Source organism: Chiroxiphia lanceolata, chromosome 10, assembly GCF_009829145.1.
Source record: "Chiroxiphia lanceolata isolate bChiLan1 chromosome 10, bChiLan1.pri, whole genome shotgun sequence".
Lineage (NCBI taxonomy): Eukaryota > Metazoa > Chordata > Aves > Passeriformes > Pipridae > Chiroxiphia > Chiroxiphia lanceolata.
Genome location: NC_045646.1, coordinates 5281815 through 5308230, shown reverse-complemented (window position 1 = coordinate 5308230; position 26416 = coordinate 5281815). Strand labels below are relative to the sequence as shown.

The 26416-nt window shown below is 41.0% G+C and overlaps 1 protein-coding gene across 1 annotated transcript in view; it reads left to right on the top strand.

Annotated features, from left to right (window-relative positions):
* SPATA16 (spermatogenesis associated 16) overlaps positions 1-26416 on the top strand; it is a 78240-nt gene that overhangs the window by 22322 nt on the left and 29502 nt on the right. Inside the window, 1 exon segment of the mRNA XM_032697994.1 lies at positions 5135-5224. Within this exon segment, the coding sequence (XP_032553885.1) occupies positions 5135-5224 (90 nt within the window).

The following is a 26416-nucleotide window of genomic DNA, read 5'->3' as shown; positions in this document are numbered from 1 at the left end:
CAGTGATGATGGCTATATATAAGAGTTTCCTAATGATTTATCAGTTTTCCAGAGAGACCCACTCTGGACTCTGCCAAATTTACCTTGATAAGCAGTCCATGGAGCTAGTCTTGTAGCTACATCTACCAAGCAATCCTGACCCTTTTGTCCCCCATCTTTTTTCTCTGTAATACAGATGTTATCTAATTTTGCATATCACTTCTTTAAAAAGAGTGGCCAGGGCAAGGACGTAAAGGTGCTCCCTCCTTCAGAGACCAGAGCACTCATGCAGGGGTAAAAAGTCCCCAGGTCCAGGGCAGAGTGGCCATGGTCATAGCCAGGCATTTGGTGGCAAAAGAATGAAAATTCCCCATGGACCAATGGTTCTGAACCTGTCCAGCCATCAACAGCTGAAACCAAGCTCAGGAGAAAGGCCTTGCCTCCCTCATGTCTCTTCAGGTGGGTCTACTCACCACAGACACCCTTCTTCTCCCTTTGCTTCTTAATACCCAGTAGCACCCAAACCACCTCACTCTTGTCCTCTGGGAGACAGAGCTTCATCATGCCTGCTCTCATAACCCAACCAAATATTTCCACCAGCTTGTTCCAACAAGGAGGTTTTTTTACCCTCTTCAAGGTGTCACTCTCAAATAGAGGAAAAATGTTTGCAAGCTTTTGTTCATCCAAAACACATCCCTCTTAATTCCCTGCAACAGCACCAGGAAGAGAAGTGATTTAGAACACAAAGCTGGCTACAAGCAAATGTGCCACCATGAGGTCCTCAGATAGAACTTAAATAAAATCTTAATATCGCTGCACATGCAAATTGCAGAAAAATACCATGAGGTTGATTCCTGGCTACCATAGGGTTCAGGAATCTGGCTGTCTCTATTAGAGCTGAGCTCTCAAATCAGCCCTTGGGATCAGAGAACAGAGCTCAGCAGACTCAAACAGATGTAAGACTAGAACTATACCACAGACAATAAGCTGCCTGCCACACAGATGAAACAAGGAAAAAGGAGAAAGTTGAGGTTCAGTGTAATTATACAGGATTTATCGGGTTCATCCACAAGTATACTGGGGCTGGATCGCCAGCTGTACTGATTGACACTGTTCACTGAAGATAAAAGCATTGTATTGGTCTACAGCACCGGAATACATGGCTCTGCTGAATGCTGGTTGACACATCACTTGCACTGACATTGTCTTAGAGTTGTGGTGAAAAATGGCTCAGCAACTGCATCTGTGCAGTCACTCAGCACCCACCCCTGCAGCTTTACATCTCTCTGCAGAGATACTGTTTTAGCACTGAATTTTTACTTCTGATAAATTACCTAATTCCTCTCTTAACAGCCAATTATAATTGACTATTAAACCACACTGTATCTCAGGAAAGTGTGAATAACTAGGAAAAAGAAAAACTTGCTACTCTAATTAAAGAAAGAACTCCACACACCTCTACGAACCAGCTGGCTTTTACTCACAGGACGAGCAAGAAAAATGAGTTTATCTGCTTTAGTATTGGAGTGTATTTTTTCACTTGTTTCATCTATAGAATTATCTCATTGACTTTTTCTTGGCCCGTAAAGGCCAAACACGAATGATGCGGTGGATTGTAGCAGAGGCACTTCTTCATGTCAGTCAGATTAGAGTTAAATCCCTGTTGCATTTAGGAAGGAATTTGATAGAGACTGTGCACCTTAGGGAAAAGGCTGTGTGATTTCCAGCTTCCAGTTTTGATGCAGCAATCTGAGTTTCTTGCCACACTTGCTGTCTTAACATTGGGCAGTAAGATTGAAAGGAAAACCATAGGCTGACGAGTACATCTTTCATTTGCATACTCCAATTGCTGTGATGGGGAGAGAGTTGATGCCTTCTTCCTCCCCCCCCAACCCCAGTGTCTGAAAAAAGATAACAGGACAAACACTGTATTATTTTTAAGAGAAGATGTCAAGATGAAAAAATGAAAACGTCAAAAAGGGGCTGATATACGGTATTACTTAAAGACTGTTTTGTTGAGAAAAACTGACCAAATGATTTACGAAAGGCTTTTAACAGGGCAGTCTTTGGATTACAGTGAAGATGGAAAATAAATGAAAATCTATTTCAAGTTTACTTTAGCCTAGTCATCTGACAGATGAGGGCAAAACCTGGCAAGAACACAAGTTTTAATCTTCAGATGTAGTGACTTTATTTGCAGTTTTGCTGATTAGAAGTTTTCTCTGTGCAAAGTAAGAGCTTTTCAGAATATTTTCAGATGTTTTCTGTTGAAAGTACCTTTTCTTTTTAATGTGAAGATCCCATGAAACGCACACGAGTGAAAAGACCAAAGATGCTTCTGCTCATGGCACAAAGCACATACAGAAATTGTCCCAACTCTGCTGCCACCGGTGTGTCCACCACCTTCTTCCCTTCCCAATTCTCCTTTCAAGCTTCACTCTTGAAACTCATCCCTCCTAATTAATTACTGGATTAACCAGCCTAGTATCAAGATGCTCACGGCTGGAGGTGGATCTTGGAGCATGGACTTGTTCTCAGTATGCCCAGCCTGGCACATTTCTGCCTGGCCAGATGGGTCCACCATCTGCTCCTATTTGAAGGAAAACTTCCTGGAATTAGGGTTTTCCACTTAACCTTTGTACAAGTCCTTTGTTTCCTCTTTTCTTTTTTTTTTTTATTGCCTTTTCACCAAAATCACCTGAAACACATCAGAGTCAGATTTAAAAGCCAAAGAGGCAGCTCCTCACAGCTTTGGTCCACACCTGGCGTTAAATGAGCACTGCTCTGCACAAAGGCCACTGAACTGGAGCATCAGCACAGCAAAGGGCTACTTTGGGGGAAAGCAGGAATACAGCAGAAATTATTTCTAGAGTATAGACTACAGAGAGTGTAGTAAAATCAAACCAAACTCCAGGAGTCAAAGGTAGCCTTCTGCTGTTTGCTCATGCTATTTAGGGCATGCTATATTATTTTTCTGTATAGAATTTATAGATCAAGAGAAGCAGTTGATCTCTTTGAGACATGTTAAAAAAAAAAATCAAGATGGAAAAATGAAGAGCTGATATCTAATTCTATGAAAATCTGCCACAGTTCTATATTTATTATAAGCCTATACCAGTACATCCTGCTCAAAGTCTTACAGAAAATGTGTTGCTAACTACCAGGGAATCATTGATTTTTTTTAATTTGTTCCCCTCGCAGTGTTATTGCTTAGCTGTGGTAGAAGCCATAACTTGGAGAGGGGGGTGAAAATGAAAAAAAAAAAAATCAATATTACTATTATCAACTGTTGACTACAGTTTACAGCAGCAATAATCTTTAAAACAGCTTATAGAGTCACTAGTTGTCATCTACATAAAGTATTACTGTTTTAGTCAAATCATTAAATGATGTTATTTGATGATTTGGTCATTTTGATTTGGTTGAATTAAGTTTTGGTTACCATCAGTATTGTCTAAACTTCCGATCTAAATTATGTTTGGCTGAGAGCTGCAGTGTTTGCTGTTGACATTATCTTTTCGTTGCTGCTAAGAGTGATTCATTCCTCATTAAGAGCAACTAATTTTTAACATCCTGTGCTCGTTCTTACATTGTATTAGTTCAGTATTTAGATGTGCTCCCAGTCACTAAGGCCTGTGCTTCCTCCAGTAACGCCTTGTTACGAGATCATTTGTCATTGGTTTTACACATACACACACACACACACAGCCCTTCTTCCCAGGGAGGTAGTTCCTGCAGAGTGATGCTTTCTCTTAATACTATTTTCTGAGTGGTTTTTTTTCAGATGCTGGACCGTGAAAGCACAGTTCTAAGATGCTTCCTAGTTCCTTAGGATGGTCTTCAGCACAACTGCATCTCCAGAGCACAAAGCAGCTCTGCTCATACAGAGTAAAGCTTTACTGTGCCAGAACAGAAATGTCCTTATTTATCTAATTACTTGCAAATGCAGATGTTACCATTCAGAGCTTCAGGCCTTCTTTCGTGTGCTTTGGAGAAACAGTTAATCTGATTCATCAGTCTACTGCATCTTGGAGATACTTTTAGGTTTTGATGTATTTTAAAAGCCCCTTCTGAAGTCCACTTTCATACAGTTCATGGGTGCTGAACACATAGAGAAAAGACAGTATTTGGACCTCTAAAATGCACTAGTTTTTTCCATAAACGGGAATTTATAGCTGAATGTGTTTACATATATATTCATGCCATAGTTTCAAGATGATGAATAAACTTTAATAAATGATCTGGCTAGGAAAACGATTAGTTCTGTAGTTATTAATATACTGAAATCATAAAGGCAGTAGTTTGTTATGCTAACATGATATTCAGAACTCTCAGTGAGGAAACAAAAGCCGGTTTGCAAGTTTTCATTGTAATAGAATATAGTGTTAATCTCTTTTTTGATGTTCTAAGCTAAATACCTTATAAAACATGTATATGGTGATAAATACTAAACTTTGCATCCTAGAACAAAGCCTACGTAGCTTTTTTCCACGCACTGAAGTGCTGCTGACCAGACAAACCAGTCACTTGCTGGAGATCTCACAGGTGGAACTAATCAGATGTAGGAGCTGTCACTCCTGCCTTCCCCTTGCCCCCCTCAGAAGGCCACCCTGCCTGCCAATCTAACTGCTGAGCTTCTGCTATTTTTGTCCTTCCATCTTTTTCTGACATTGACTTAAAACCTGTAACTTGTTTCACCTGTAACTGCATCTGTTAAAGTTAAGGTCCAAGAAACATGCCAAGGTCCACCCACATAGAACCTATCCCTGGTGCAGAAAGTGTTTCAGAATCTTCCAAGTTAATGTTAAATACAGTTTCTCCAAGTAGATGGGTGAGACACCTGACACTCATGTGAGCAGAGGAAGGGCTTAACTCAAAGTTGTACTCTAGCAGTTTTGCTTATGTTATGATCATCAAAACCCTAATAAAATTGCATTTATGATATACCTAAATAAAAGTTTTATTAATGTTTGTCTGTATATCACATGTTTGTCTGTATATCTCTGTCAAAAGAGAGTCCATATCACATTTGAGATATAATGTTGAGTTGTATAGAATAAGTGCATCAGTGTGTCTTAAAACTGTGACTATTAGTATCTTCTAATGATTTAAGTAATAAAAATTTAAACACATCCATCTCTCTTATCTTTTAAAGGAGCATTATTCCAAACCCAACTTCTCTCCAGAATCACCTGCACCAAGCTGCTTGATTCTGGTGCTTACAGAGATATTCTGGAGCTGCAAGGCACAGCTCGTGGCTCTCTAATGGATTCTCTACATCCCTTTCATTCCAGCTCTCAGTAGTAAGGATATCATCTTATATCCAGGCTTTTCCAAAATCAGTGGGAGTTTTGTGTTGGCTTTGTGTACATGAGCTCCAATTGTCCTGGTTGTCACAACATGAATAATCCCAATTACATCCCTGGTTGTGGTTAGGCAAATGCATGTAGGAACATTCACTGGTTCTTGGGCACAGGGGTGAGCCCTGATCAGCAACCAGGGCTGTGCTGGGGTAAAAGCTACATGCACAAAGGCATCTTTCACTCTCTGGTTTCCCTGTAACCCTGGGCAGAAGCTCAGACGTGCTCCAAATACATGGAGGGGGGGGGGGGGGAAGAGAGAGAAGAAAAAAATAATCAGGATCTCAGGGTACACTGTGTTATGCTGCAAAATTTAGCCTGTGTGCAGCTGATGAGATTGCTGGTGTGAACGGGAACTGCTGGCAGGAAGAAAGCTTGCAGGAGTAAGCTCCACTTGTGTGCTTGCACTGATGCTGCCAAAAACTTAAACTTTCACTGTACAACAGAAGATTTTAACCACTGAAAGAAATGCATGAGGAAATGCCATGGTGCCATGGTAACTTGCTATGTATCACCGTTACTACTAATATTGGACACTTACAAGGGCTGTTCAGCTGAAGACCACAAGGTATATCACAAAATATTTCACAAATCATTAGGTAACTAATGGCAGAGCAGCCAGTGTGAATTAGGCAAGAGACTGAAAGGGTCACTTTGCTCATCCTTTGAGATGGATGCTTATGGTACAGGTCTGAAGCTGTTAAAATAACAGCGAAACAGTTAGTACAGGGAGTAGAAGAAGACATTATCCAAGCAGACAAGCAGAGTTCCAGAGAGGATCTGGGAAGATAAACTTCAATTTTCTGTGCAGGACTTCTGCCAAAGACACCAAGACAAGCACTTTTCCTTCAACAGAACACACATTGAGATTATGTCAAAGCAATCTCCACCGGCTTTCACTCCTTAGTACAGGCAGAAGAAATCAGCTCCCCAAGCAAGGAAAACTTTTTGTCTAAATTTCATAAGAAATGCAATTTCAGATATACCTGGAATATTTCACTTGGGTGTAAAACCCTCAGAGAGAAATTGTCATCATCAGGTGAGGTTCACTGCTCAGCCAGATGTTTCAGACAGGTGAGGAATCCTTTCCAGGATATTTTCAAACCCCTGATTCACCAGTATCCCAACAGGTGAAATGATAGAAGGGGAATTTTTTGGGATGTTGGGGAGGAAAGAAGGGTTTCCCCTATAAGTCAGGTTGAAGATTTTTAAAATAATAACGGTAATGAGTTTGTTTCAAATACATATTCAAAAACTGAGCTTTCTTAAGAAGTAACACAAATAAGTGGCCATATTTGAGAAGACAGTATAAACCAAGAAGGTGTTTATAAATATGATTTCAAAAATAAATACAAAATTGTGATTGGTGCCACTGCAGATAAGCAATCAGTAAGTTTACTATATCTGCAGGCAAGAGGGAACGCTGTCAGACTTTCTTCCCCACACTGAGTAGCTTTCAGGAAACTAGATGATTTTAAATGAGATTATGTATTTTGCAAAGGAGAGGAACATTCTGACAGACTGACTCCAGAGTGGTTCCAAAAGCAGTGACTATAGCAGTGTTCAGAGTTTAGCCTAGTTTAATATAGTGTTATAGCAACTGTGCAGAACTGCTTCTGCAGATTGTGTTAAACTAAGCTTAGCACTACTTCTGTCATCTCTCTGGAGTCACTGGTCTTAAACCCCACTCATGATGCAGAATGTACTCTGCTCATTACAGACAGCCCATGGCATACAGATATGCAGTTGCACTTTCCAGAAATACAAACTTGGGGTTTTTTAGCATAAGCCATCATTTATTTATGTTTGGGTTTTTTTAAAAAGAGCATGGCCATCTATTCCTTTTTCTGTTTTTAAGTATCTCTTGCCTTCCTGCCCCCTCACGTGATTTTTAAGTTATTGCATAGTGCATGAGAAACACCCAGAGCAGTGTTTGGGTATGTGAACAGGAGTGGCTTTGGTTGAGAGCAGCTCAGCTTGGCACAAGCATGGATAATCACATTTAACTCAGCCTACCTATCAAGCTGAGATCCCCTGAGATTTTGTCTCTGAAGACACGCCAGACCGAATTCCTCGGTTCAGAGAAAGTCGTAGGTTAGAGCAGGGTCAGCTGTAATTTAAGCATCTCTCAAGTTCCTCTGTGTGCAATTTTCACTCACACAGCCCAGTATCAGGAGAATAAGCATAGGAAGGAGTCTAAATGCAAGGACGTCTGAATTAATGTAAGGAGTCTGATATCTGCATCTCTTCTGAATTTTGTCAGCTGCACAGCGGTTCCTCCGGGATGGCACTGTGATAGGATGCCACCATGTAGAGTGCAGCCTAAGGCCATTTGGCATTGTAAAGCAATCCCAGAAACACCACTGTGGGGTCACAGCACCTGCAAACGATGAATTCCAAAGTGCTGCAACCGCTTTCACTGAAGTGTCAGTTAGTAAATATATTTCTCCTCTTTTGGTACCTCTGATGTTAGAAGACTGCTCTTGACAAGCACAGTAAAGATTTAAACCTCAGCAGGGAGAAAATCTATTTGAGTTGAAAGACCATCTTGGCCTTTGAATAAATGGGCATCAAATGTGTGGTATATAAATTCAGTCTGGAAGTTACCAGGAAGTTTTAGGCATTACAAGGCATTTAGCCTTAGGATCGGTACGCAACAGCAGCAACTGCAAGTGTCCTGCCAAAGGACCAGAGTTCTAGAAAAGGAACGTGCACCCAAGGGTGAGCCTTAAAGCTCCTGGAGAAAGTTGCCAGAGCCTACACATTCAGGTCCCCAAGCCCAAGGGCTCTAGTCCCACAGCTGCCTGTTATGCAGCTGCAGGAAAAGGTCTAACCAGATGAGCAATAAGGCATGAAAGCAATTTTTCTTCTTTACTCCATCAGTGCAGGCTATTGCTGACACTGAATAGCCTTGAACCAGTAGTAAGGTGAAAATGTGTAACTTACAGAAAAACACCTATTTCATTTGAAACTGGAGGTTTAGACCTGCCGCACTAAAGGTGTTTTGTCCCTTTTTCTCATTAAACTGTATAGCTCTCATCTCTCTGCTAATGAAAATGCTGTACTGATTTAACAGTGTCACTGTGTTCTGTGAAAAGCTTAAGATAGCTCTTTTATCACCAGCTAGAACATCAGTGACTTGAAATTAGTTGTATACATGGAGGGAAAAACAGACTGTCTGTCTTTCTGCCAGAACAAACAACTCATCTTCATCTGACTGCATAGAGTAAGGGTAAGCAACCCGTACGGAGGAAGAAGTTTTAGGATCTTAATAGCTGTGGGATGGCTGACTCAGCTTTTTGACATTCCTATTAAAAAAAATAAATAATAATCTAGAAAATCCTGTCAGCTGAAAAGCAAACTAGGTCTGCAAGGAGTAAACCTCAGCCCTCCGTAAGAGTTCAGGTTTGTGTACCCTTTTAGTCAGGCTTGAAAAGGTAGTGTGAGAAAGCAAGGTGAATTATTTGAGTTAGTTTGTATGTCTAGGTTTGTTTTATGAAGCGTGCAGTTGTCTTAAGGAAAGATGTGCAAATCCTTGGGGTTGGGGATACCAGCTGCCTACCTTTGCCCACACCTGCCTCCATGCTACCTTCCTCTGCATCCTGCCTGGATATCCTTGTGGGAGAGCAGGAAAGTTTATCTTCTGTCTCTATCCTAATTGTTTCAGTTTTTCTAAACTGAAAAAAAAATCCAATTTGACCAAAACGAAAAAAGAAAACCCTGTTGTCATAGCAACAGAAACCCTCCACCCCACCTGCAAAAACAGAGAGTCCCTCGGGGCCTCAGGGCTCACCAACAGGGAGAGGGAGCACTCCCACAGCTGGGCAGGGTTAATTTCACACTATTATTTCAGGAGCTGCCAGGGTCAGAGCCCATTGACCCCCCAGGAGTGAGGGCTGCAAAGCAGTGATTCTTACACCCAGTGCCCAGTGGACACATGGCCCAGAACTAGGAATGAAACAGGATTTGTTATTCCCACACACATGGAAAGGATGCAAGAGCTTCTGCTGGTTTGTGATCTCCATCCTCCCCAGAGGAGCGCGTCACGAGCTGGATCTAAGAGAGCAGCTCTGGAGAGTGCTGGGATCAGTCAAAGCCCAAAGGAAAGCCCACCTGGCCTATTATTAATTTTGACATCAACATATGATGTTAGTCCGTGTCTAAAATTTACCAGTATCTCAGTGCCACACACTTTATCACCTGAGACTGTCCAAATGTCAAACAGCAGCTTAGTGTCACATCAGGTGCAAGAGGCAGCCTTCAGTGCTAGTTTTTCCACACCTCCTGCCAGAAGTAAATCCAAACACTGACAGCACAAGGTCTGTCCCAAACTCAGGTAGCATGAGGTAGAAGAGGAGACAGGAGAGCAGAGCAAATCCAGAACAAACACGGACCATGTACCTCTGAATGTTTGATTACATGTCTATTACCAGCAGTTCACCCCACCCATCCCTTCTCCAAACAGCTCCACTGTGAAGACAACATTGGCACAGGGTCCTCCCACTCCTCCTGGGATTTGTACAGCACACCCAGCCTGGATAGTGTTTATTTTCTACCAGGTCATGGAGAGACCAAGGTCTTGCTGGACTTAGTGACCTGTTTTCTTGAGCATCCCCTGTCGTTTTAAAAGCCTTGTCGTTTCCCTGTGCATCGCTCAGCTCACGTTTGGAAGGCAATTTCTGTGTCCTTATGTGGCACTTGCCATTAAATGAGGAACATTTGTTATCACAGCAGAGCAATTTCAATATCATGAAGAAAGTTGTTACTCGCACGCAACCATGGGACAGATAATAATAAATACAATAAATGTATTCTAAATACAAGGGCCATTTTCCTGGCAGGAAACTTATTTCTGCTTTCTAGCAATGGGCTCATGACCCAGAAACTTCAGCAAAGGCGGCAAGTGTATCCCATCACTGACAGGACAGAAGTGTTTTATAGCAGCTTCCCAGTGCATTTAAGGCTCCCTAGTGAAGGGTTCAAAAGGAAGTTTTAGTCAGTCCTCTGCAGGAATTAGCAACATCAAGATGTTATGCATACATAACAACATTTTGCCCCATTTACACATAAGTAAAACCAGACATAAACAATTTCATACCTGCTCAGTATTCTGAAGTGCTCTTTATCATTGACTGTGTAATGGTTTCCAAATGCCTCCATAACAAAAATGTAATGAGAGTACACTTAATTACGATATATGAAGATATTTAAAAATCAACTGTTCATATTTTGTTCACTTTTCAAATAGGATAACTGCATTAAAATTACTACCTTCTACTTACTTCAGTTATAAACATCACTTTTATTTTCTAATCTCAGAAGAAAATAAGAATGTCAGCCAGAAGAGAGCAGCAGCTTGTTTTGCATTTTGTATCTCGGGCTCAGTATGATTGTGTTAGAGATCTCAAATACCCAGGTGTACGCATCAGAGTTGTTCTAAATAAGAATATTAAAGTTCCTGTTAAGCTGAAAACAGAGCTATACTTACCCTTTCCAAACAGTAGGTTTGCACAGGATTGGCATCGCAGTGCAGTGGCTGAGGGCCTCTATTAGTACCACTTACCACTTACTGCAGATCCAGGTGAGCTCACTTGAAGTAGGGAGCAAAGGTAATTTTCAGCCATTTATCAGCCTCTTGATCTTAGCAGCAATTAAGGCTGAATAGCATAGGAGAGTGAAAGTTACTCTAATGTGCATGGACTGTGATTATTCCTGAGGCTCTGCCATCTGCAGGGAAATCCTCCTCTCCCCTTCTGGGCTTCTCTCCTTTCTCTGCAGCTCAAGGGGAGCAGCCAAGGATTAATGAGCTGACCTTGAGTCTTGCCCTCACATATTTCCAGTATTTACAACAGTAAATGAACACACAAGTTTTTAGCAACAGCATTAATTTCTTTTCTTCTTTGGAAATGTAGCACTTTGGTGCATTCCAGAAAATTCTGCCTATTTCTATACCTACACCATCCATTTCCTTGTCATAGGCCTGCGTGGCTGCTGCAAAGTATTTGGCTGGGCACTGGCTGTTGGTGTCAGCAGCCGTCACGCACCAAAAACTGCCTTTGACTCATGCACAGTCCTGTGCATGTCTGGAGATGGGCTGAGGGAGACGATTCAGGATCTCTGATCTGCTCTTCACTGGCACTTATAGAAATATATCTTATTATTCTGCACCACCAAGTGGCCAGATTGAGCAGGGATTGCAGAACACCTTTGGATCCAGGCTTACTACATCACCCAGATGGGTTTGGTTATGCTGTGGAAGTTCATACTGGTCCAAACTAGCAACTAGGAAATAAAAACATTAGAATATAAAGTCATATTTTGAACATTCCCTAAGACGTTCTCAGAGGTGTGCTGTCAGAACTGCTTCAGTTCTCATATCAGACAGAGTTCTTTGGTGGGCTGCACACCTGAAACTCAGGCATATTTTAAGTATTTCAAATTCAGTGGTGGATGGTTCTGTAAATACAAGGCAAATACTTCTGAGTACCAATGAATAGTTGTGCCAGAAGTAGGAAGAATGCATGTATCTTTGCACTTTACCATTAGAGATTAATCCCACTATTTTTAAAAACCGTAAAAAAAAAAAAAAGTCATTTCACACAGAAAGATGCATTACATGGTCTAAATAAGAGCTATTTTCCCATTCTTTTGTACCTTATGTTTCTTGTGCTCAGGAGGATTCACAGTTGAACTCCTATGTAGTCACCCTCAAGGTACAAAGAGTGAGGTCTGTTGCTGATCAACACTGTTCGTCCAAAATCCCCCCATGATATAACAGCTGATTCCAATGCACGACATTACATATCATGTTTAATATATGATATTGATACTGGAACAGGACAGGGAGTGGTCCCTCATTCTGGTTTTGGGAATATCAGATTATGTAACATCTTCTTTCAAGATGTTAATGAGTTGGGTCACCAGCTGAGAATTTTAAATAATAATTTCACAAATAGTATTTCCTTAAGTAGTACTTTACTTAAATCTTATTTCAGAGTATCTTACAGGCTCATCAATCTCGTACTGGAAATCTTTGTTACCTGGATTTCCATGGGACATATGGAGAGGTACTCACTGAGAATCAGGACCCAGCTCAGTGCTTTAAGCCTTCACATATTTCAGTGGGAGCCAGGCTTTTAACCTGCCTAAATACCTCAAGTAGTCCCTTGTTTTTTGAACGTTCAGATTCCTAAATATTTTTCAATTGCCCAGCTCTGTAACTGTATTCAGGCACTGTAATTTCACCTTTGTTCCAGTGTCTGGAAATTCACAGTTCCCTATTGCACGTCCTGTTGGTTCCGTGCATTGAGACCAGGAGGCCTTCAACAAAAAGTCTCTTACTTGGGCACATTTGGGGTTGGACACAGGCATACACACAGAGCCTTAATCCTTGTGTTTCTTTTCAAAGTGGAATTTTTAAAGTCCCTTGTAAGCCCTGAAGTCACAGTGCATTGGTCCCAATCTGTGTGTGTTCCCTGATGACCCTGGGGAACTGAGAAGTAAAATTGGGATGGAGGCACTCAAAAAGCTCAAAGGGTATTTCTATGTGTGCCTCACCATTCCTGATGTAATGTATGGCAGTACAGGAGAAATCTAGCAGGGATAGCAGCAGATGTTGAAAAACTAAGCACGAATGCTGGAAATGTAAGTGTGCTTCTGATTATCTAAATAAGGACAAATTAAGAAGGAAGAATAAAGAGAAAAGGCATTTGTCTGGAGTGCAGCAATGCCTGGAGACTTCTGCCACGATCAGAGCAACATTGTGCTGTGCAGGCTGTGAAGGATTAGCAAAAGGTTGAGCCAGGGGGACTCACACACCAAATCAGTAAATCAGTCAAATATGAGTGTTTGCATTTTACAGCTGGTGCTGAAAAATGGAGAAAGATGAAGTGACTAATGTGAGAGTTGATTCCAGGTTTGCCCAGGGCGCTGTGCACCTTTGAAAGCAGTGCCACTCTGGGAGACACAAGCGTTGGCTACCACTGAGGAGTGGGAGGTCACAAACTGGGTATCGTGTTGTGCTGCCAGTGGGGTGGATCCTGTTTTAATCTTTGAAATGACAGCAGTTGAGGGGGCCATATAACTGTAGGACCCTAAATTGTAAATGATCATTTGCAAATGTCTTTTGGCTCCAAAAAAACACAAAGCTTCAGTGCTTAAGACTTGCTATATATTTAGATTGAAAGTCCCTTCAGTCTGTTCAGGTGGCTGCAGGAGCCACCACCACTCCTGTACACTGCTGTGGACCAGCTAATGCCATTGCCTTGGGAGCTGGAAGCTTTGCAAGAGATCAAAGGTACAGAATAACAGGACACATTCATTCAGTCTTCCCTCAATATTGTGCCACATGGTTTTTTCCCTTTTGCACCTGGGGACACAGAGAAGGTCTTTCCTCAAAACCATCAGCAGGTCAAGCAGGCAAAGCTGGATGCTTTGCTTACCTCCTCTGCTTCATCCACAGGATCCATATGTCATTCCTGAGATTAAACCCTGGCACCACTTGGAGTCAATGAGTAGTTTGCCAATTATTTTCCAGGCAATGAGGATTTCATCCTTTGTTCATCCTGTGCCGACTGGGCTAACGATGTTCAATTAGAAACTGCTCTTTGTTCTAGTGCAGTCAAGAGGATTCTTGCCAATGATTTGAATGAGCATTAGATAAAGCTTATGGCTAAATCCAATCCTTATGCAGAAATCCATGGATCCCACTGAATTGCTTTTCTCCCAGAGAAATTAATGGGAGCTGTATGAGAACATCTAAGGGAAGATTTAGTTCCTGTTTGAAACAATATGTTACCCCCTGATACTGGGCCTGCTTTGAAATGTTTATTGTTAAATCCATGAATTTTTGGTTGTATCTCATTAAGAACATAATACAGCCTTGGAAAGTACATTCTGAAAGGGTATTACAACAGGATTGGGATTACTGTTTGTGAGACACTTTTAACTAGGGGGAAATTTCAAATTCAATTTACAGTAATGTCAAACCACAATTAATATATAGGCAATGATAAGGGGAACATGCAGAAGTACACATTGATAACACTACATCAACAAATAAACTTTTCGTGCTAGTAATTAGGTACACAAGATTATTATATGTTTAATTGACTAAAGTGACAATTTGGAATTACATCTAGTCACATTTAATTGGATTTGGAATCTCTAGAGGAAAAGAAACAGAGAGCAATGTAGAGAGGCAGCCATAAAAGCAAACTGATTTTCTAAAGTCTGTTAAGACTCTGCATTAATATCCTTTCCACAATAGTTTTTTGATATCCCTCAGCCTAGAAGGAGTAATGCAATGATTGTCAGAGACAGTGGGAGTAGCAAAGCATACTCAACTAGGTGACAAGAAAGTTAATTACTTTTAGTTTGGGGTGGGTTTTAAGATATAGTTTAAGCAAAGGTGAACTATATCTGTGTTTGCCATAGATAGGTGATATTCCAAGACTGTCAAGCTAAAGGGTATTCTATACATTCATACTGTTCCTAGAACAAATGTACTTACATATATTTCACCCACAAATAATTTAAAACGGGAAAAAGAAAACCCAGGCTAAAATATTGTATAGCAGCCATTAAATATTTGCTGAGAGTAAAATACTGGAAAGTTATTAAAATAAAATGTAGAGTTGTTTGTTGGCAGATAGCTTAACTAGCTCAAAAAATGTTTATCTTAAAGCTGGACAAAGACTGAGAATAATGTGTAATCTTTTGGTACAAACCTCAAGTTATACTCTTCTAATATTACCTCCTTTAAGTATTGCTATTTGCATCCTGCTCTCACTCATTTATTCTGCTTTTGGGATCAGGAGCCCCATGATTGCTGACTGTACGTTCATCACGATGGGAGGCACCGAGCACGCAACAAGAGACCTCATCCATCTGTATTGGCAGGCAAAAATTGATAGCCCAATGAGGAAGGAGGTGCCTATCTCACTATTAAGATCAAAATGAAGGATTACTGCTTAAAAGACTGCCGACAAAGGTAGCTCTTGGGCATATCAATCAACAGGACACTATACAGTACTACCGTATTTATAATGAAGTAGACTTCCTTGGACTAATTTTAAGGGCAAAATTCAAGGTTGTTAACCCTTGACTCATACTTCAATTTTATGGAGTGCTATAAAATTTAATTCTGGATACTGTATAGTCCCCTAAGCTATTTTTTGTGACGTTGTCCTACCTTAGTGACACTTTCCTTTTGGAATTTGCATGGTGCTAATCCTCTGATGCCTTTTGAAACTCTTCATCTGGAAGGGGAGCAAGAAAATGCCTGTAAAAACTGGTCTCAGAGGAACTTGCAGTGCTCTGTGAAGGATGACTAGGCAAGACCCCACTCTACAAAGATTACTTATGTGGGAAGTAGACCATTGACTTTAATGAGACTTGTCGGAGTGATACTTATTTGAAATGGTTGTTCAGTCCAATCAGCACAAATTTAAGTTTAAGGATGTCCCTTCTGCTCTGAGGATAGATCTCACACAAACCTGGAGGTGAACGGATGCTGGATCCTTTGCTGGGAGATGCTCGTTGCTGCAGACTCCCAGCATGTACCTGGTCCTCAGGTTCTTCACAAAAGAAGTTAAGAATACTAGGAACAGTATATGTCCCATGCAACAAAATTTCAGGGTTTTATTCTGATGGCATTTATTTTGGTTTATTCTATGAGATCATCTGTGACATCTCTACCGTATATGTAGTGGTGCAAAACATGTCTGATGTAAGCCAGAGTAATAAAGTTCAGAATGTGATCTTTTATCTTCCCTCACGTGGTGCATTTTTCCTTTTTTAAACTATTATTAGTTGCATTCTTATTGGTAAAACTGAATAAATCTAATTCCCAGGAGCTGCTGAATTTCAATACTGCTGTGAGTGCAAAGTGCATCTCATTCAGAGAATTACCCACTGGGCTACTGTTTGCAGTGCCTGTGAACTTTCCTGTGTGCTTTCCAGCAGAGAATTTCTTCTGTACAAAACAGTTTGATTTTTTTTTTCCCACTGGGTCAGACTTGTTTAAAATCCTGAGTTCACAAACAGGTTTTATGAAGGGGTCATTTCTTCAAATGGAATGTCTTTTTTTGTCTCTTAACACCGGAATCCATTGACTTCTCTTCTTGATGTCATGGACATGAAGCTTCAAAGAATAAATCTTTAAAGGGGGAGCTGTCATAGCTGTCCTCTCCCCCAGGGGTTTAGACTGTCCTGCTATGTAACAGGGCCGAAAAAGTAGCATGAAGGACAAGATTCATCACATTTCCTCCTTGTAGTGTCTAAACCAGAAGCTGTGGTTGGGTTAAGGTGGGAATGAACCAGAACTGAAGGGGGAATGGAATCGCTTCCAGCCATTACCATCATCTGCCAGATAGCAAGGGCCAAATTATTTTGGCAGTGGTAGCACTCTGGCTCATCAGTGCTTCACTCCAGAGCTCACAGCTCATTCCTCTTCCTGATGGAAAGTCCATGCGTGGGCCTCCCTGGACCCCTGTGTTACCACAAGGAACCACCATGCTGTTCGTGCCCTGTTCCCACTCCTTCTCTGCTCTTCTCCCAAGTTCACTACCATCTTTGACTGCAGGAGCTTTGAAATGCCAGTAGAGATCTAACCATTTGTTTGATTCCCCACTGTACTCAATTTTCCCTGGGAGACAGAGATTGCTCTGCAATTTTGTGCTTTTCGTGTGCGCGCCTGAGCGTGGGCTACGCGAGGGATTCAGCGGTATCGAGATGCTGACACACACACAGGAGAGGCAGCTGGGTGCCCAGTACTGCTCCCACTCAAGTTAATAGCTGGCACTCAAGAGAAGCTGCTCCTGAAGATATATCCCTAGCACCAGTAACAACCTTTGCCCCCCGCAGCTGATGAGTTCTGTGCACTCAGCATCAGGGGTGGCTTCTATGTCATTAGAGCGCACAGCAACAGTTATGCAGGATGATGCAGCATGTGACACTGCTCTGGGACTTTCCACCACAGAGAGACTGAGCAGAGGTAGCATAATCTTTTTTTATTAATATTCTCTCTATTTCATGGTGTAAAGCTGAAAATAACTTGTCACAACTATACATGCTCATGTGCTTTTGTAACCAAAGCAACAGCTATTGATGCAAGATTTTCTTGCTAACTACTCCTCTGCCCCAGAGCTCACCAGGATTGGCTCACAAACATGAGTAACATTTTCCAAGGAGGAAGGGAATAGAAGGGGAACAGGATGGTTTGTTTTTTCCTTCTGTGAAGAAAGATTTTTATATTATATACATCTTTGCTTTGATCAGTGGGTCAGGTATATAATCTTCTCTTGTGTCATAGGCTACTTTTGTTTCTTCTTTTCATGATTCTTTTAAGTGCTGGGAAAGGCTTTTCCTCCTCACAGCTTGTCTTCCCCTTCTGCCATGGCTTCAAATCTTTGTACAGACCACTTGAATCCTTGAGCTGACAACTTCACTGCAAAAAATTCAGGCCCTTAATTTACATCTGCAAAACTCTTTATTTATCCTACTTCTAAATCACTGGGTTTTTTCTCTCCTGATCTATTCCTCATGCTCAGAGCAGTCTTTATCTTGTTTCTCCTCCGGTTTTCTTCTCCTGATATGGGTCTTATACTTTCCTTTGAACTTCTCCTATCCCTGACATCAACTGCCAAGAGTCTTCTTTCTTCAAAATCCTTCTTAAAACATCTTCACATTGCTCCTCTCTTCATAATCAACTTTTACGTGTTTCCTCTTCTCCAGCAGTAACCTGTTCCACGTGACTGTGTACCTCCTCTAAGGCACACTGTAAGGTTTGTATTGCTAGATTTTTAAGCCAGATGGGCTCAAATTGGTGAATTATCTGACCTTCTGCATTAAAACACCAGAGAATGGTATCCTTAACTGCCTGCATTGGTACCACAAGAAAAAAGCAGACTGGTTTTGAGAAAGTTACCCAATCCCATTTTTAAGCAGTTTAAGAATAGAATATTTACCAGTGCCCATCTAATAGTTGATTTGTTGCATGGTTTTTCCCTGTTTTTCTCCCCAGTTTACAAAATGGGATCTTACTCATCCAATCCAAACTTCCAGCAATTTATATTACACATTAATTTCTAAAAGCTTAAAGAACCTTTAGTACTTGTTATCTTCTCCCTGTATATGTATCTATGGATCATGATCAAGGCAACTTTAAATATTCTTTTTGATTAGCTTTTTGATTACCTTTCTCTGATTGTCCCCTTTAAAGTAAATCATCTATTTCTGGATCTTCTGTACAGTGATATGTAATATCTAATGCCCTGTGTTGGTTTTGAATATTAATATCCATCTTCCATTCTACTCTGAGACAGAAGTATAATGCAGATGAGCAGTGGAAAAGTAATTTGCAATGGATAATATTATTCAGTAAGTTGGGCCTTTTTCTCTGTTCAAATATTTTATTCTGTGGATTGAAAATATACATTCCAAGTTAACACATCATCAAATAAATGGGCTTTTTTTCATAGTCCACTACAGATATGCACTTGATGATTTGTGTATTGGCTGTTAGATTGAAAATAGGTGAATTAAATAGAGTTCATCACAATAAATAATAATGGAAAAATTAAATGTAGTATGGTAAATATCTTCAGAGTGGTAGCAGCAAGACAAAGTTTAAACTTACTTATTACTATAATCAGGTAAGCTCCCTAGCATTTATTGTCAGTAATGCCATTTCTCAGCTGGTAATAGCAAAATAAACAGTAAGCTTGTGATATTTCATCCCACAGAAAGAATTCCTCTCCAAACTGTCCGGTTTTACTCACACCTTTGCAAGTTATTTCCACTGGCTAAAAACCGTGCAATGTAAGCTGGATGTTTCATTCTGTGAGTAAAAATATATCACACCCATATGACAATGTCAAAAATTCCCAACACTGTCAAACAGGAACTTTGCAAATACCTTGAAAGTCACAGGCTGATTTCACCAATATCTGGCACTGCCATCTTAGTGTTGTGCCTTTATTACCTAATTTATAAATATCTCAGTCTCAACTCATTAGCACACTACAAATACAATTCCTTTTATTATTTCATTTTGAAAACCGTGTGCCCTATTTTATACTAGAGGTTGAGCTCCAGCATCCACCATGCACTTATACATCCAAAGTCAATCCCATCCAGCCAAAATCTCACACTAAATGCCATTGCACCAGCTATGCATATGTTGCAGAAACTAACAGAACCCCAGGAAAGCATTTCAAAGCTTGTAGGTTCATATCTGCATGCTTCCATTGCCATCTGTACTAAAAGCCTTAATTCATGAACGCAGCCAACATGTATTTGCTACAGCTCAAATGGAGACCTTTAATTTGCATTGGAGTAAACCAGGCTTTTAGCTTTAGTTCCAGTTCAACTCCAGTGTTTTGGCCAAGATTGCAGCCATCACAGAGCTGCTCTTAGCAGATTGAAAATGAAACTTGTGTTTCTGAGGATATTTCTGTCAGCTAAACTCAACGCCACAGAGAAAGCTTCCAGTAGCACATGCAGGTCTGTGTATTCAGACCTTTGTTTTGCACTCTGGTTGCTGTTATGAACATCAGGTGCTTCCATTTCAAAAAAATCTGGGCTGTTCCAAGCACAGAGCAACCTGCACATCACACAATAAAGCAAACAATAACCCAGCCCTGCGAGGTGGCTGAACACCTACAGCGCAGCGGTGAGCGCTGTCAGCTCCTTTAGAGCTCAGCTTTATCTCACACCTTGCGGGGTGAAAATCCAAGGCAAGGAAGTTAAGGGAAAAAGCTCTTGGTAGCCAAACCCTCCTGTGCAGTCCCAGCTGGTGCCCAGGCCTGTCAGCAGCCCTGTGTGCTCACGCTTGACCCGTGCCCTGCTATGGAGCGTGAGGTTTCCAAGCTGGCAACGACAGGGATGTTTTGCAATCCTCCTAATGCAATGACTGATAGGAGCTGACAGGCAGCCTCTCAGGGCAGCCTGGCCATCATATCACTGAGAAAACGTATTTCTCATTAATTCTCGAAGCTATTTTAGCAGATCATGCTGTGCCACACTTCACTGCAATAAAGTCCCGCCTTTAATCAAATCTGGGGGAAAATCCGTTTGAGGTCAGTGACTGGTGGGTGTACTGGCAGAAATAAGTGTCTAGAATGCCTGAGTCTATATTGTCTCAGGGGTCTCTGCGGCTTGTTGCTGCGTTAAGAATTAGTTTTGCATTTTCTCATGCCAGAAAAGAGATAACATTTCTCTTATACCTCTTCATAAACACCAATAGGTAGTTGTCCTTCTTTTGTGCCTATGGCCATTTTGAAGGACAACACTTGCCTTGAAACACTGAGCTTTTAATTTTCTGGTGGCAAATTGGGAAGTAACGATTCTCCTCATCCTGCATTTCAGAAGAACAAAATGATTTTGGCCCCTAAGTAGGAAGATCAGTTTGTTCTTAAGACAGTGCACTGGTACCCAGATGATCTCAGTGCAGCTTCTGACCAGTTCATGGGTTTCCTATGTTCTCATTGCATCATGACTGAAGCAACTTGCTAAAATTAGAATTAATAACATTTTGTCAGGGCAGAATGGGCCTCTTCCTGTGTATGCCATTTCAGGGACTCAGAGCAGTCTGGCTTTGGAATACACTATTTGTAAGACATAACTCTCAGCTGCAGAAAATCAGCATCATTCTGCTTCCAGGTACAGTAGTAAAAATATGGAGTAATTGAAAACTGGATTGAGAAAGCAAATAAAATAACATAGCAGAGAGTTTCTATCATGTTGATACTGATTTGGGAGCTTTCCGTTGCTGTTGTTACTGCTGATATTTCCATTCTAGAAACAATTCTACATGTACAAATCGAAGGAATTTAACATTTTTCTTGCATTCTTTCTTCTTTAATAGCATCAACCTCTACATATTTTCTACCTACTTCTATTCTTCCAGTACCGAATCATTCAAGGTAGAATAAGTACTAATAGAATCAAAATGCTAAGAGAAGGTATTAGTTTAAATGTCACAATTATTAAAGCAGATGTACTAATTGTCCCTAATTTGAGGAAAGATGGATTTATTTAGTACTAGATGAATGTAAATGGCAAAAACATACCTTGCTGTAGTTGGTGGCTGTTGAAATCCCAATATGAAACAAAACACCAACCCAATTAAGGTTGTAACTGTTAACAGGGGCCCATAAATCATGTCTCAAAGATGTTCAACAGGAACAACCTGGTCAGCAAAGCTCCAGAACATTTGAAAATCCTACAGGGCAGCTCGAAAGTAATGTGCATATTTCACAAGTAGAATTTTCAATTCATTCTGGGTTTTACTCGTTGCAAAGCAGAGTTTTAAGATTTACAAAAGAAACCTGAGAAACCAGTGAAGAAACGCAGCCATTTGGTGCTGTTTTCAGGCCCTTATTGTTTCCTCGAGTTCTAAGGTCCTTAAGAACTTTCACATCCATTATCCTCTTCCTTTTTTCTTGCACACCTTCTCCTTTCTTCGGGGAAATGAAGCTACAGGCAGGAGTGTGTGCTGTTCCCTGGATCGTTACTGATGATGTGGCTTTTCATATGCACATCTGCTCTTGTAGAACCACAGAGCATGCCGTGCAAAAATAGATGGAGTCACTTTTCAGAAACATCTCTATATACAGTCAACTTGTCTTCTACTAAATTAGCAGCCATTCAGCCACATAAAGTGGTTTGCTGTTGCAATGACTCAGGCATGATTTCTCGCTGACCCTCTGTCCATTTGACAGGCTAACCACATCAGTCACCATCTCAGGCTGTCTGATTCATCTCCTCACATTCAAGTCAAGTTCCCAAAAGATGTTTAGCTCAGTGCTAGGAAGGACTGACACCTCTTTCAGTTAGTTTCTACTTTTTTTTTTCTTTTTCTTTTTTTTTCTTCAGGTTAAAAACCCCTAAAACCCCTTACAGCAAGTATCCCACCTTTCTCCCGGGAGTATTTCCTTGCCAGGCTCATGCCCTGTCTCTGAAGCACTTGCCTGAACCACCTGATGGATGCAGCATCCAGATGTTGGTCAGTGGGATGTGATTACATCCACATAAAGCACCAAGTGATCCTCAAGCTTTAGCTCTGCCTGTCTGAGTTCAGACACCTCTCTGAGCCCAGGCTGCCAAAGCTGTTCAGCTAAGCAGGGTTTATAATCCCCTTTCACAAAAAAACCTGCTAAACTCTGACCCGTTCCTGACCTAGCAGGAGCCATGCAGAGCTGTCCCAACACGTGCTGGGGACCTGGGATGGCAAAAGGCTTCTCCAAGCACTACAAAAGCAGCTGCTGCTCAGAGCAGCCACAGTGAATTGCCTCCCTGGAATCAGGGTATTCCTCACCACAAAAATTCTCTCATCTTTAAGAAAGTGTCAGTGTTAAGAAAACTGGTTAAAAACTATGGGTTTGGACACTGGATTAATGTAGAGGATAATTGGCATGTTCACAGAGGCATCACAGACGGGGAGTTTCCAGAGCAGCCTCCAGCCTTTCCATATGCTACGTATTCCGGGATTTTTCTTTAATGAATAGCGATCTCTTTGAAAGGATATAAAACATGGATTTCTTTTCTTCCAAAACATAAAAAGAGACTTAATAGAGTATCAAACAGGTCTTGAAGCCTAAGGTAACACATCTGCAGTGCCTCTGCTTTTGGGAAGACATGGTTCTATCGCTGTGGAGCTCCGCAAATCCGCTTTCAAAATACACCGCATACAAAATAACTCACAGAGACTTAAATACGTTAATAACTTAAGACCCTAAATAAGCTGATATTTGATGTGACCTACATTAATGGGGAGGCACTATATGGCAGATAAGCAGAAAGTTCTCATTTATTGTATAATGCATGATTTATTCATACCATAAATACATTGAGAAAAGGATGTGCTCTAGCATTCTGTCTACTTATTTTTCCCACAGAACAAAAAAAAAAAAAATTATGTAAGAAGATCATGCTGGTGAGAAGATATTCATATCACAACCGCCACAGACTTAGTGGCAGGGCTGCCAGAGACTTCTTTATGGTTGGAAAGATATAGAGAAAAGCACATAGGTTGCGCTGCAGTGCACCCGTAATTCTAACTACCAGCCTAGGAGTGGAAGCAGTTCATAGAAGAGGCTAATGGCTTTACCCTGACTGATACCATTGCATTAATAAAAATCATCAATAAAAGCATCAGTTCCTGCTGTACTGTAAATGAGACAGGGGCTGAGTGTGCACTGCAGCTGTGAGATAAGGCACGAGGAAGATATCTAAATTTTTGGCTAATTCTAGATGTCAAGATAATTGGATTTTCCAAATTAAACCTTTCTGTAGTTAAAGAGGATTAAGGTTAGGGACTGTGGCAGGGAAAGCTACTGTCACTGTTATGATGACTTTTTCGCTACAGTGCCATATTTCTTCTCCTATGTCTCTCTAAGCAGGTAAATTTCAAGAGCTTCTTAAAAATATTGAAGTAGTTACATCATTTACCATCAAAAGTTGGCATGGGAAAGGTTTGTTTCTTGTGCAGCTACCTATTCATTTTATGAGTTCTTAACAGAATTTTACTGAGTGTTGACTCACAGAATTACAGACTGGTTTGGGTTAAAATGGACGTTAAAGATCACCTTGTTCCAATGCCCCTGCCATGGGCAGGGACACCTTCCACTATCTGAGGTTGCTCCAAACCCCATTCAACCTGGCCTTGAACACTTCCAAGGATGGGGCAGCCACAGCTTCTCTGGGCAACCCATGCCAGGGCCTCACCATCCTCACAGGAAATAAAATCTTGGATATTGCATGATCAAGATGCTCAGAGAAGAGTATGAGGTGGGATTGGGTCAAATATATATTTAAAACCTTTTTCAAAGCAAAGTTTGTTGTCCATGAAGGGGTTTTGGCTTTTTATTTGTCATGATAGCAATGTACATCCCTCAAACCCGTATTTGAGGCATCCCTCAAGCTTGTGCTTCATGAAGGATTTAATTTGTATTTTAATAGAAGTGCTGACAATATAAATACTCCTTGAGACACTTTGTTTCCAGATGGTTTCTCTGCAGACTTTCTCTGATTCCCCACACTTCCAAAACAGGGATATAAACCTCCTGACATTGCAGAGCATGAGTCAGTCCCATAACTACAAAAAGAAATCTTTCCTATCACCAAATTATTCTGCAGCCTGTTCTTAAACAAGTTTTTGCGTATTTTCTGAAGCAGGATTCTGTCCACTACCAAGGTAAATCACCAAAATCAGTAGCCTCATGTCATAGTCCTTACATTATAATACAGTGCTAGAAGAGTTCTTTCTTCCATTTTAAGGTCACCCCAAGGACTTCACATTTTCTAACTCTGTTTGAACAAAGGGCTGGAGTGTAGCACCATGCGACGAGATATCACTGCAGAGATCACTTGCAAGATCCCCAAAAAAATAAAACCCCACATCTTCTTTCTTCATCATTTTATCAGTTTAGCAGCTGCCGCCACACTCATGAGAGAGCCTGACACTTCTTCCACTCTAAGGGCAGAACAGCAATATCCTCCCTGGTGTATCTGACAGGACCTTGTAGAAAGGAGCCTTCCAATGCAAGGACATCAAAACACATGAAAATGGGAAAAAACAGTTGTCCTACCCACTTTTGCAAGGACTTTCCTGAAAGTCCATTGAGCCCTTCCAATCCTCTCCACACTGTGACTGTATCTTGAGTAACTGCACAGTGTACAGCACAGGAAATGTTCTGTAGGCACCCCTGTTTCCTGGATATGTTGCCAGATATTCATCCACAGTGATGGACTTCACTGCATAAAGGCTTAAAGAGAAAAATCCTTTGGGGTTTCATCATAAAAAGTTTTCTCCTCAAAGGTTTTAATGGGCTGAAGTTTCATATCTTTAAAGACTTTACCCCATAAAAATCCAAGAGGATAGTAAAACAAACAGTGGCTATGTCCAGGGTCACTAGCCTGGGAAAAATAAATGCTCTTGGGTAATAATAAGAATACCTTCAAGAACAGTATGGACCAGAAATTGAATCTGTTCTTTTCCCCACTGGCTGACATTTTGTTATTATAGCCCTCAGAGCTGGTCACTATTTTCTGTGCAGAGTAGCCATGGGCACATGGCAATGCAGAGATACCATAGGTGTGATTTTGAGCTGTTCTTGAGGATGATAAACCCAAAAGTGGACTTTGCAAGCAGAATACAGAGCTTGTCTGGTCCAGCCACTCACTTTTTCATCTTCCTCATTACGCTTATTTTAAGTCTTAAATGTATGGATACACCCCAAAAACACATTCACATGTTCCTATCAATTCAGATTAGGAAAGGGCTGCCAAGATATAGAAAATAAGCAGAATACCCAACATCTCACACAAAATAAGGCTGGCCTAATTCTGTGCCTATATTTACATGTGAAATTCAGCAAAACTTGAACAAGTAAGCCTCTGCCTTTTAAAAATTGTACCTTGGAAAGTCATGTTGGTGGCATTGTTTTACTGCTGATCCTCTAAGGGCCCTGAACAACAAGATAATTAAAGTCCATAGAAATAAGAAAACCTAATATCACTTTCCTGTGAATCAGCGCAGACTGGTAAATATTCCCACAGGAAGGAGCGGGCACAGATCCATTTGTGTGTCCACAAAGCTCTTTGCAGGAGAACACACTTGCTATTTTCTGGTCTGATACCTTCAGATCTGTGGCATTAACCATGGATAACATGGTTGTGCTCAGGGAAAGCTGGAACTTCTCCTCACCTGGGCAGAATGTTATTATTGCCCCAGGTGGTCATGATACTATTACACACATTTGAGGCTTGTTAATTCTCCAGGGCTAAACTGGCCACTCCAGACTGCTTCCTTTCCAATAAATACAGGATAACAGGCTGACTAAATATAGACTTCTAAAATATAAACAGATCCCCAGTGATACCCTCGAGATACTCTGCCTCGAGGCAGAGTATTCAGTGTAAGAGCACTCAGGGTGCACGTGTGGCAGCCTATCCCAAAATCTACTCCAAACAGTTATAACATTTCCATGGTATTTCTGCACAACCCATACCAATAAACAGGATGGAAATAAACTGGCATAAGACCATATCAGAAGTTCTGTTGTCTAAATCCA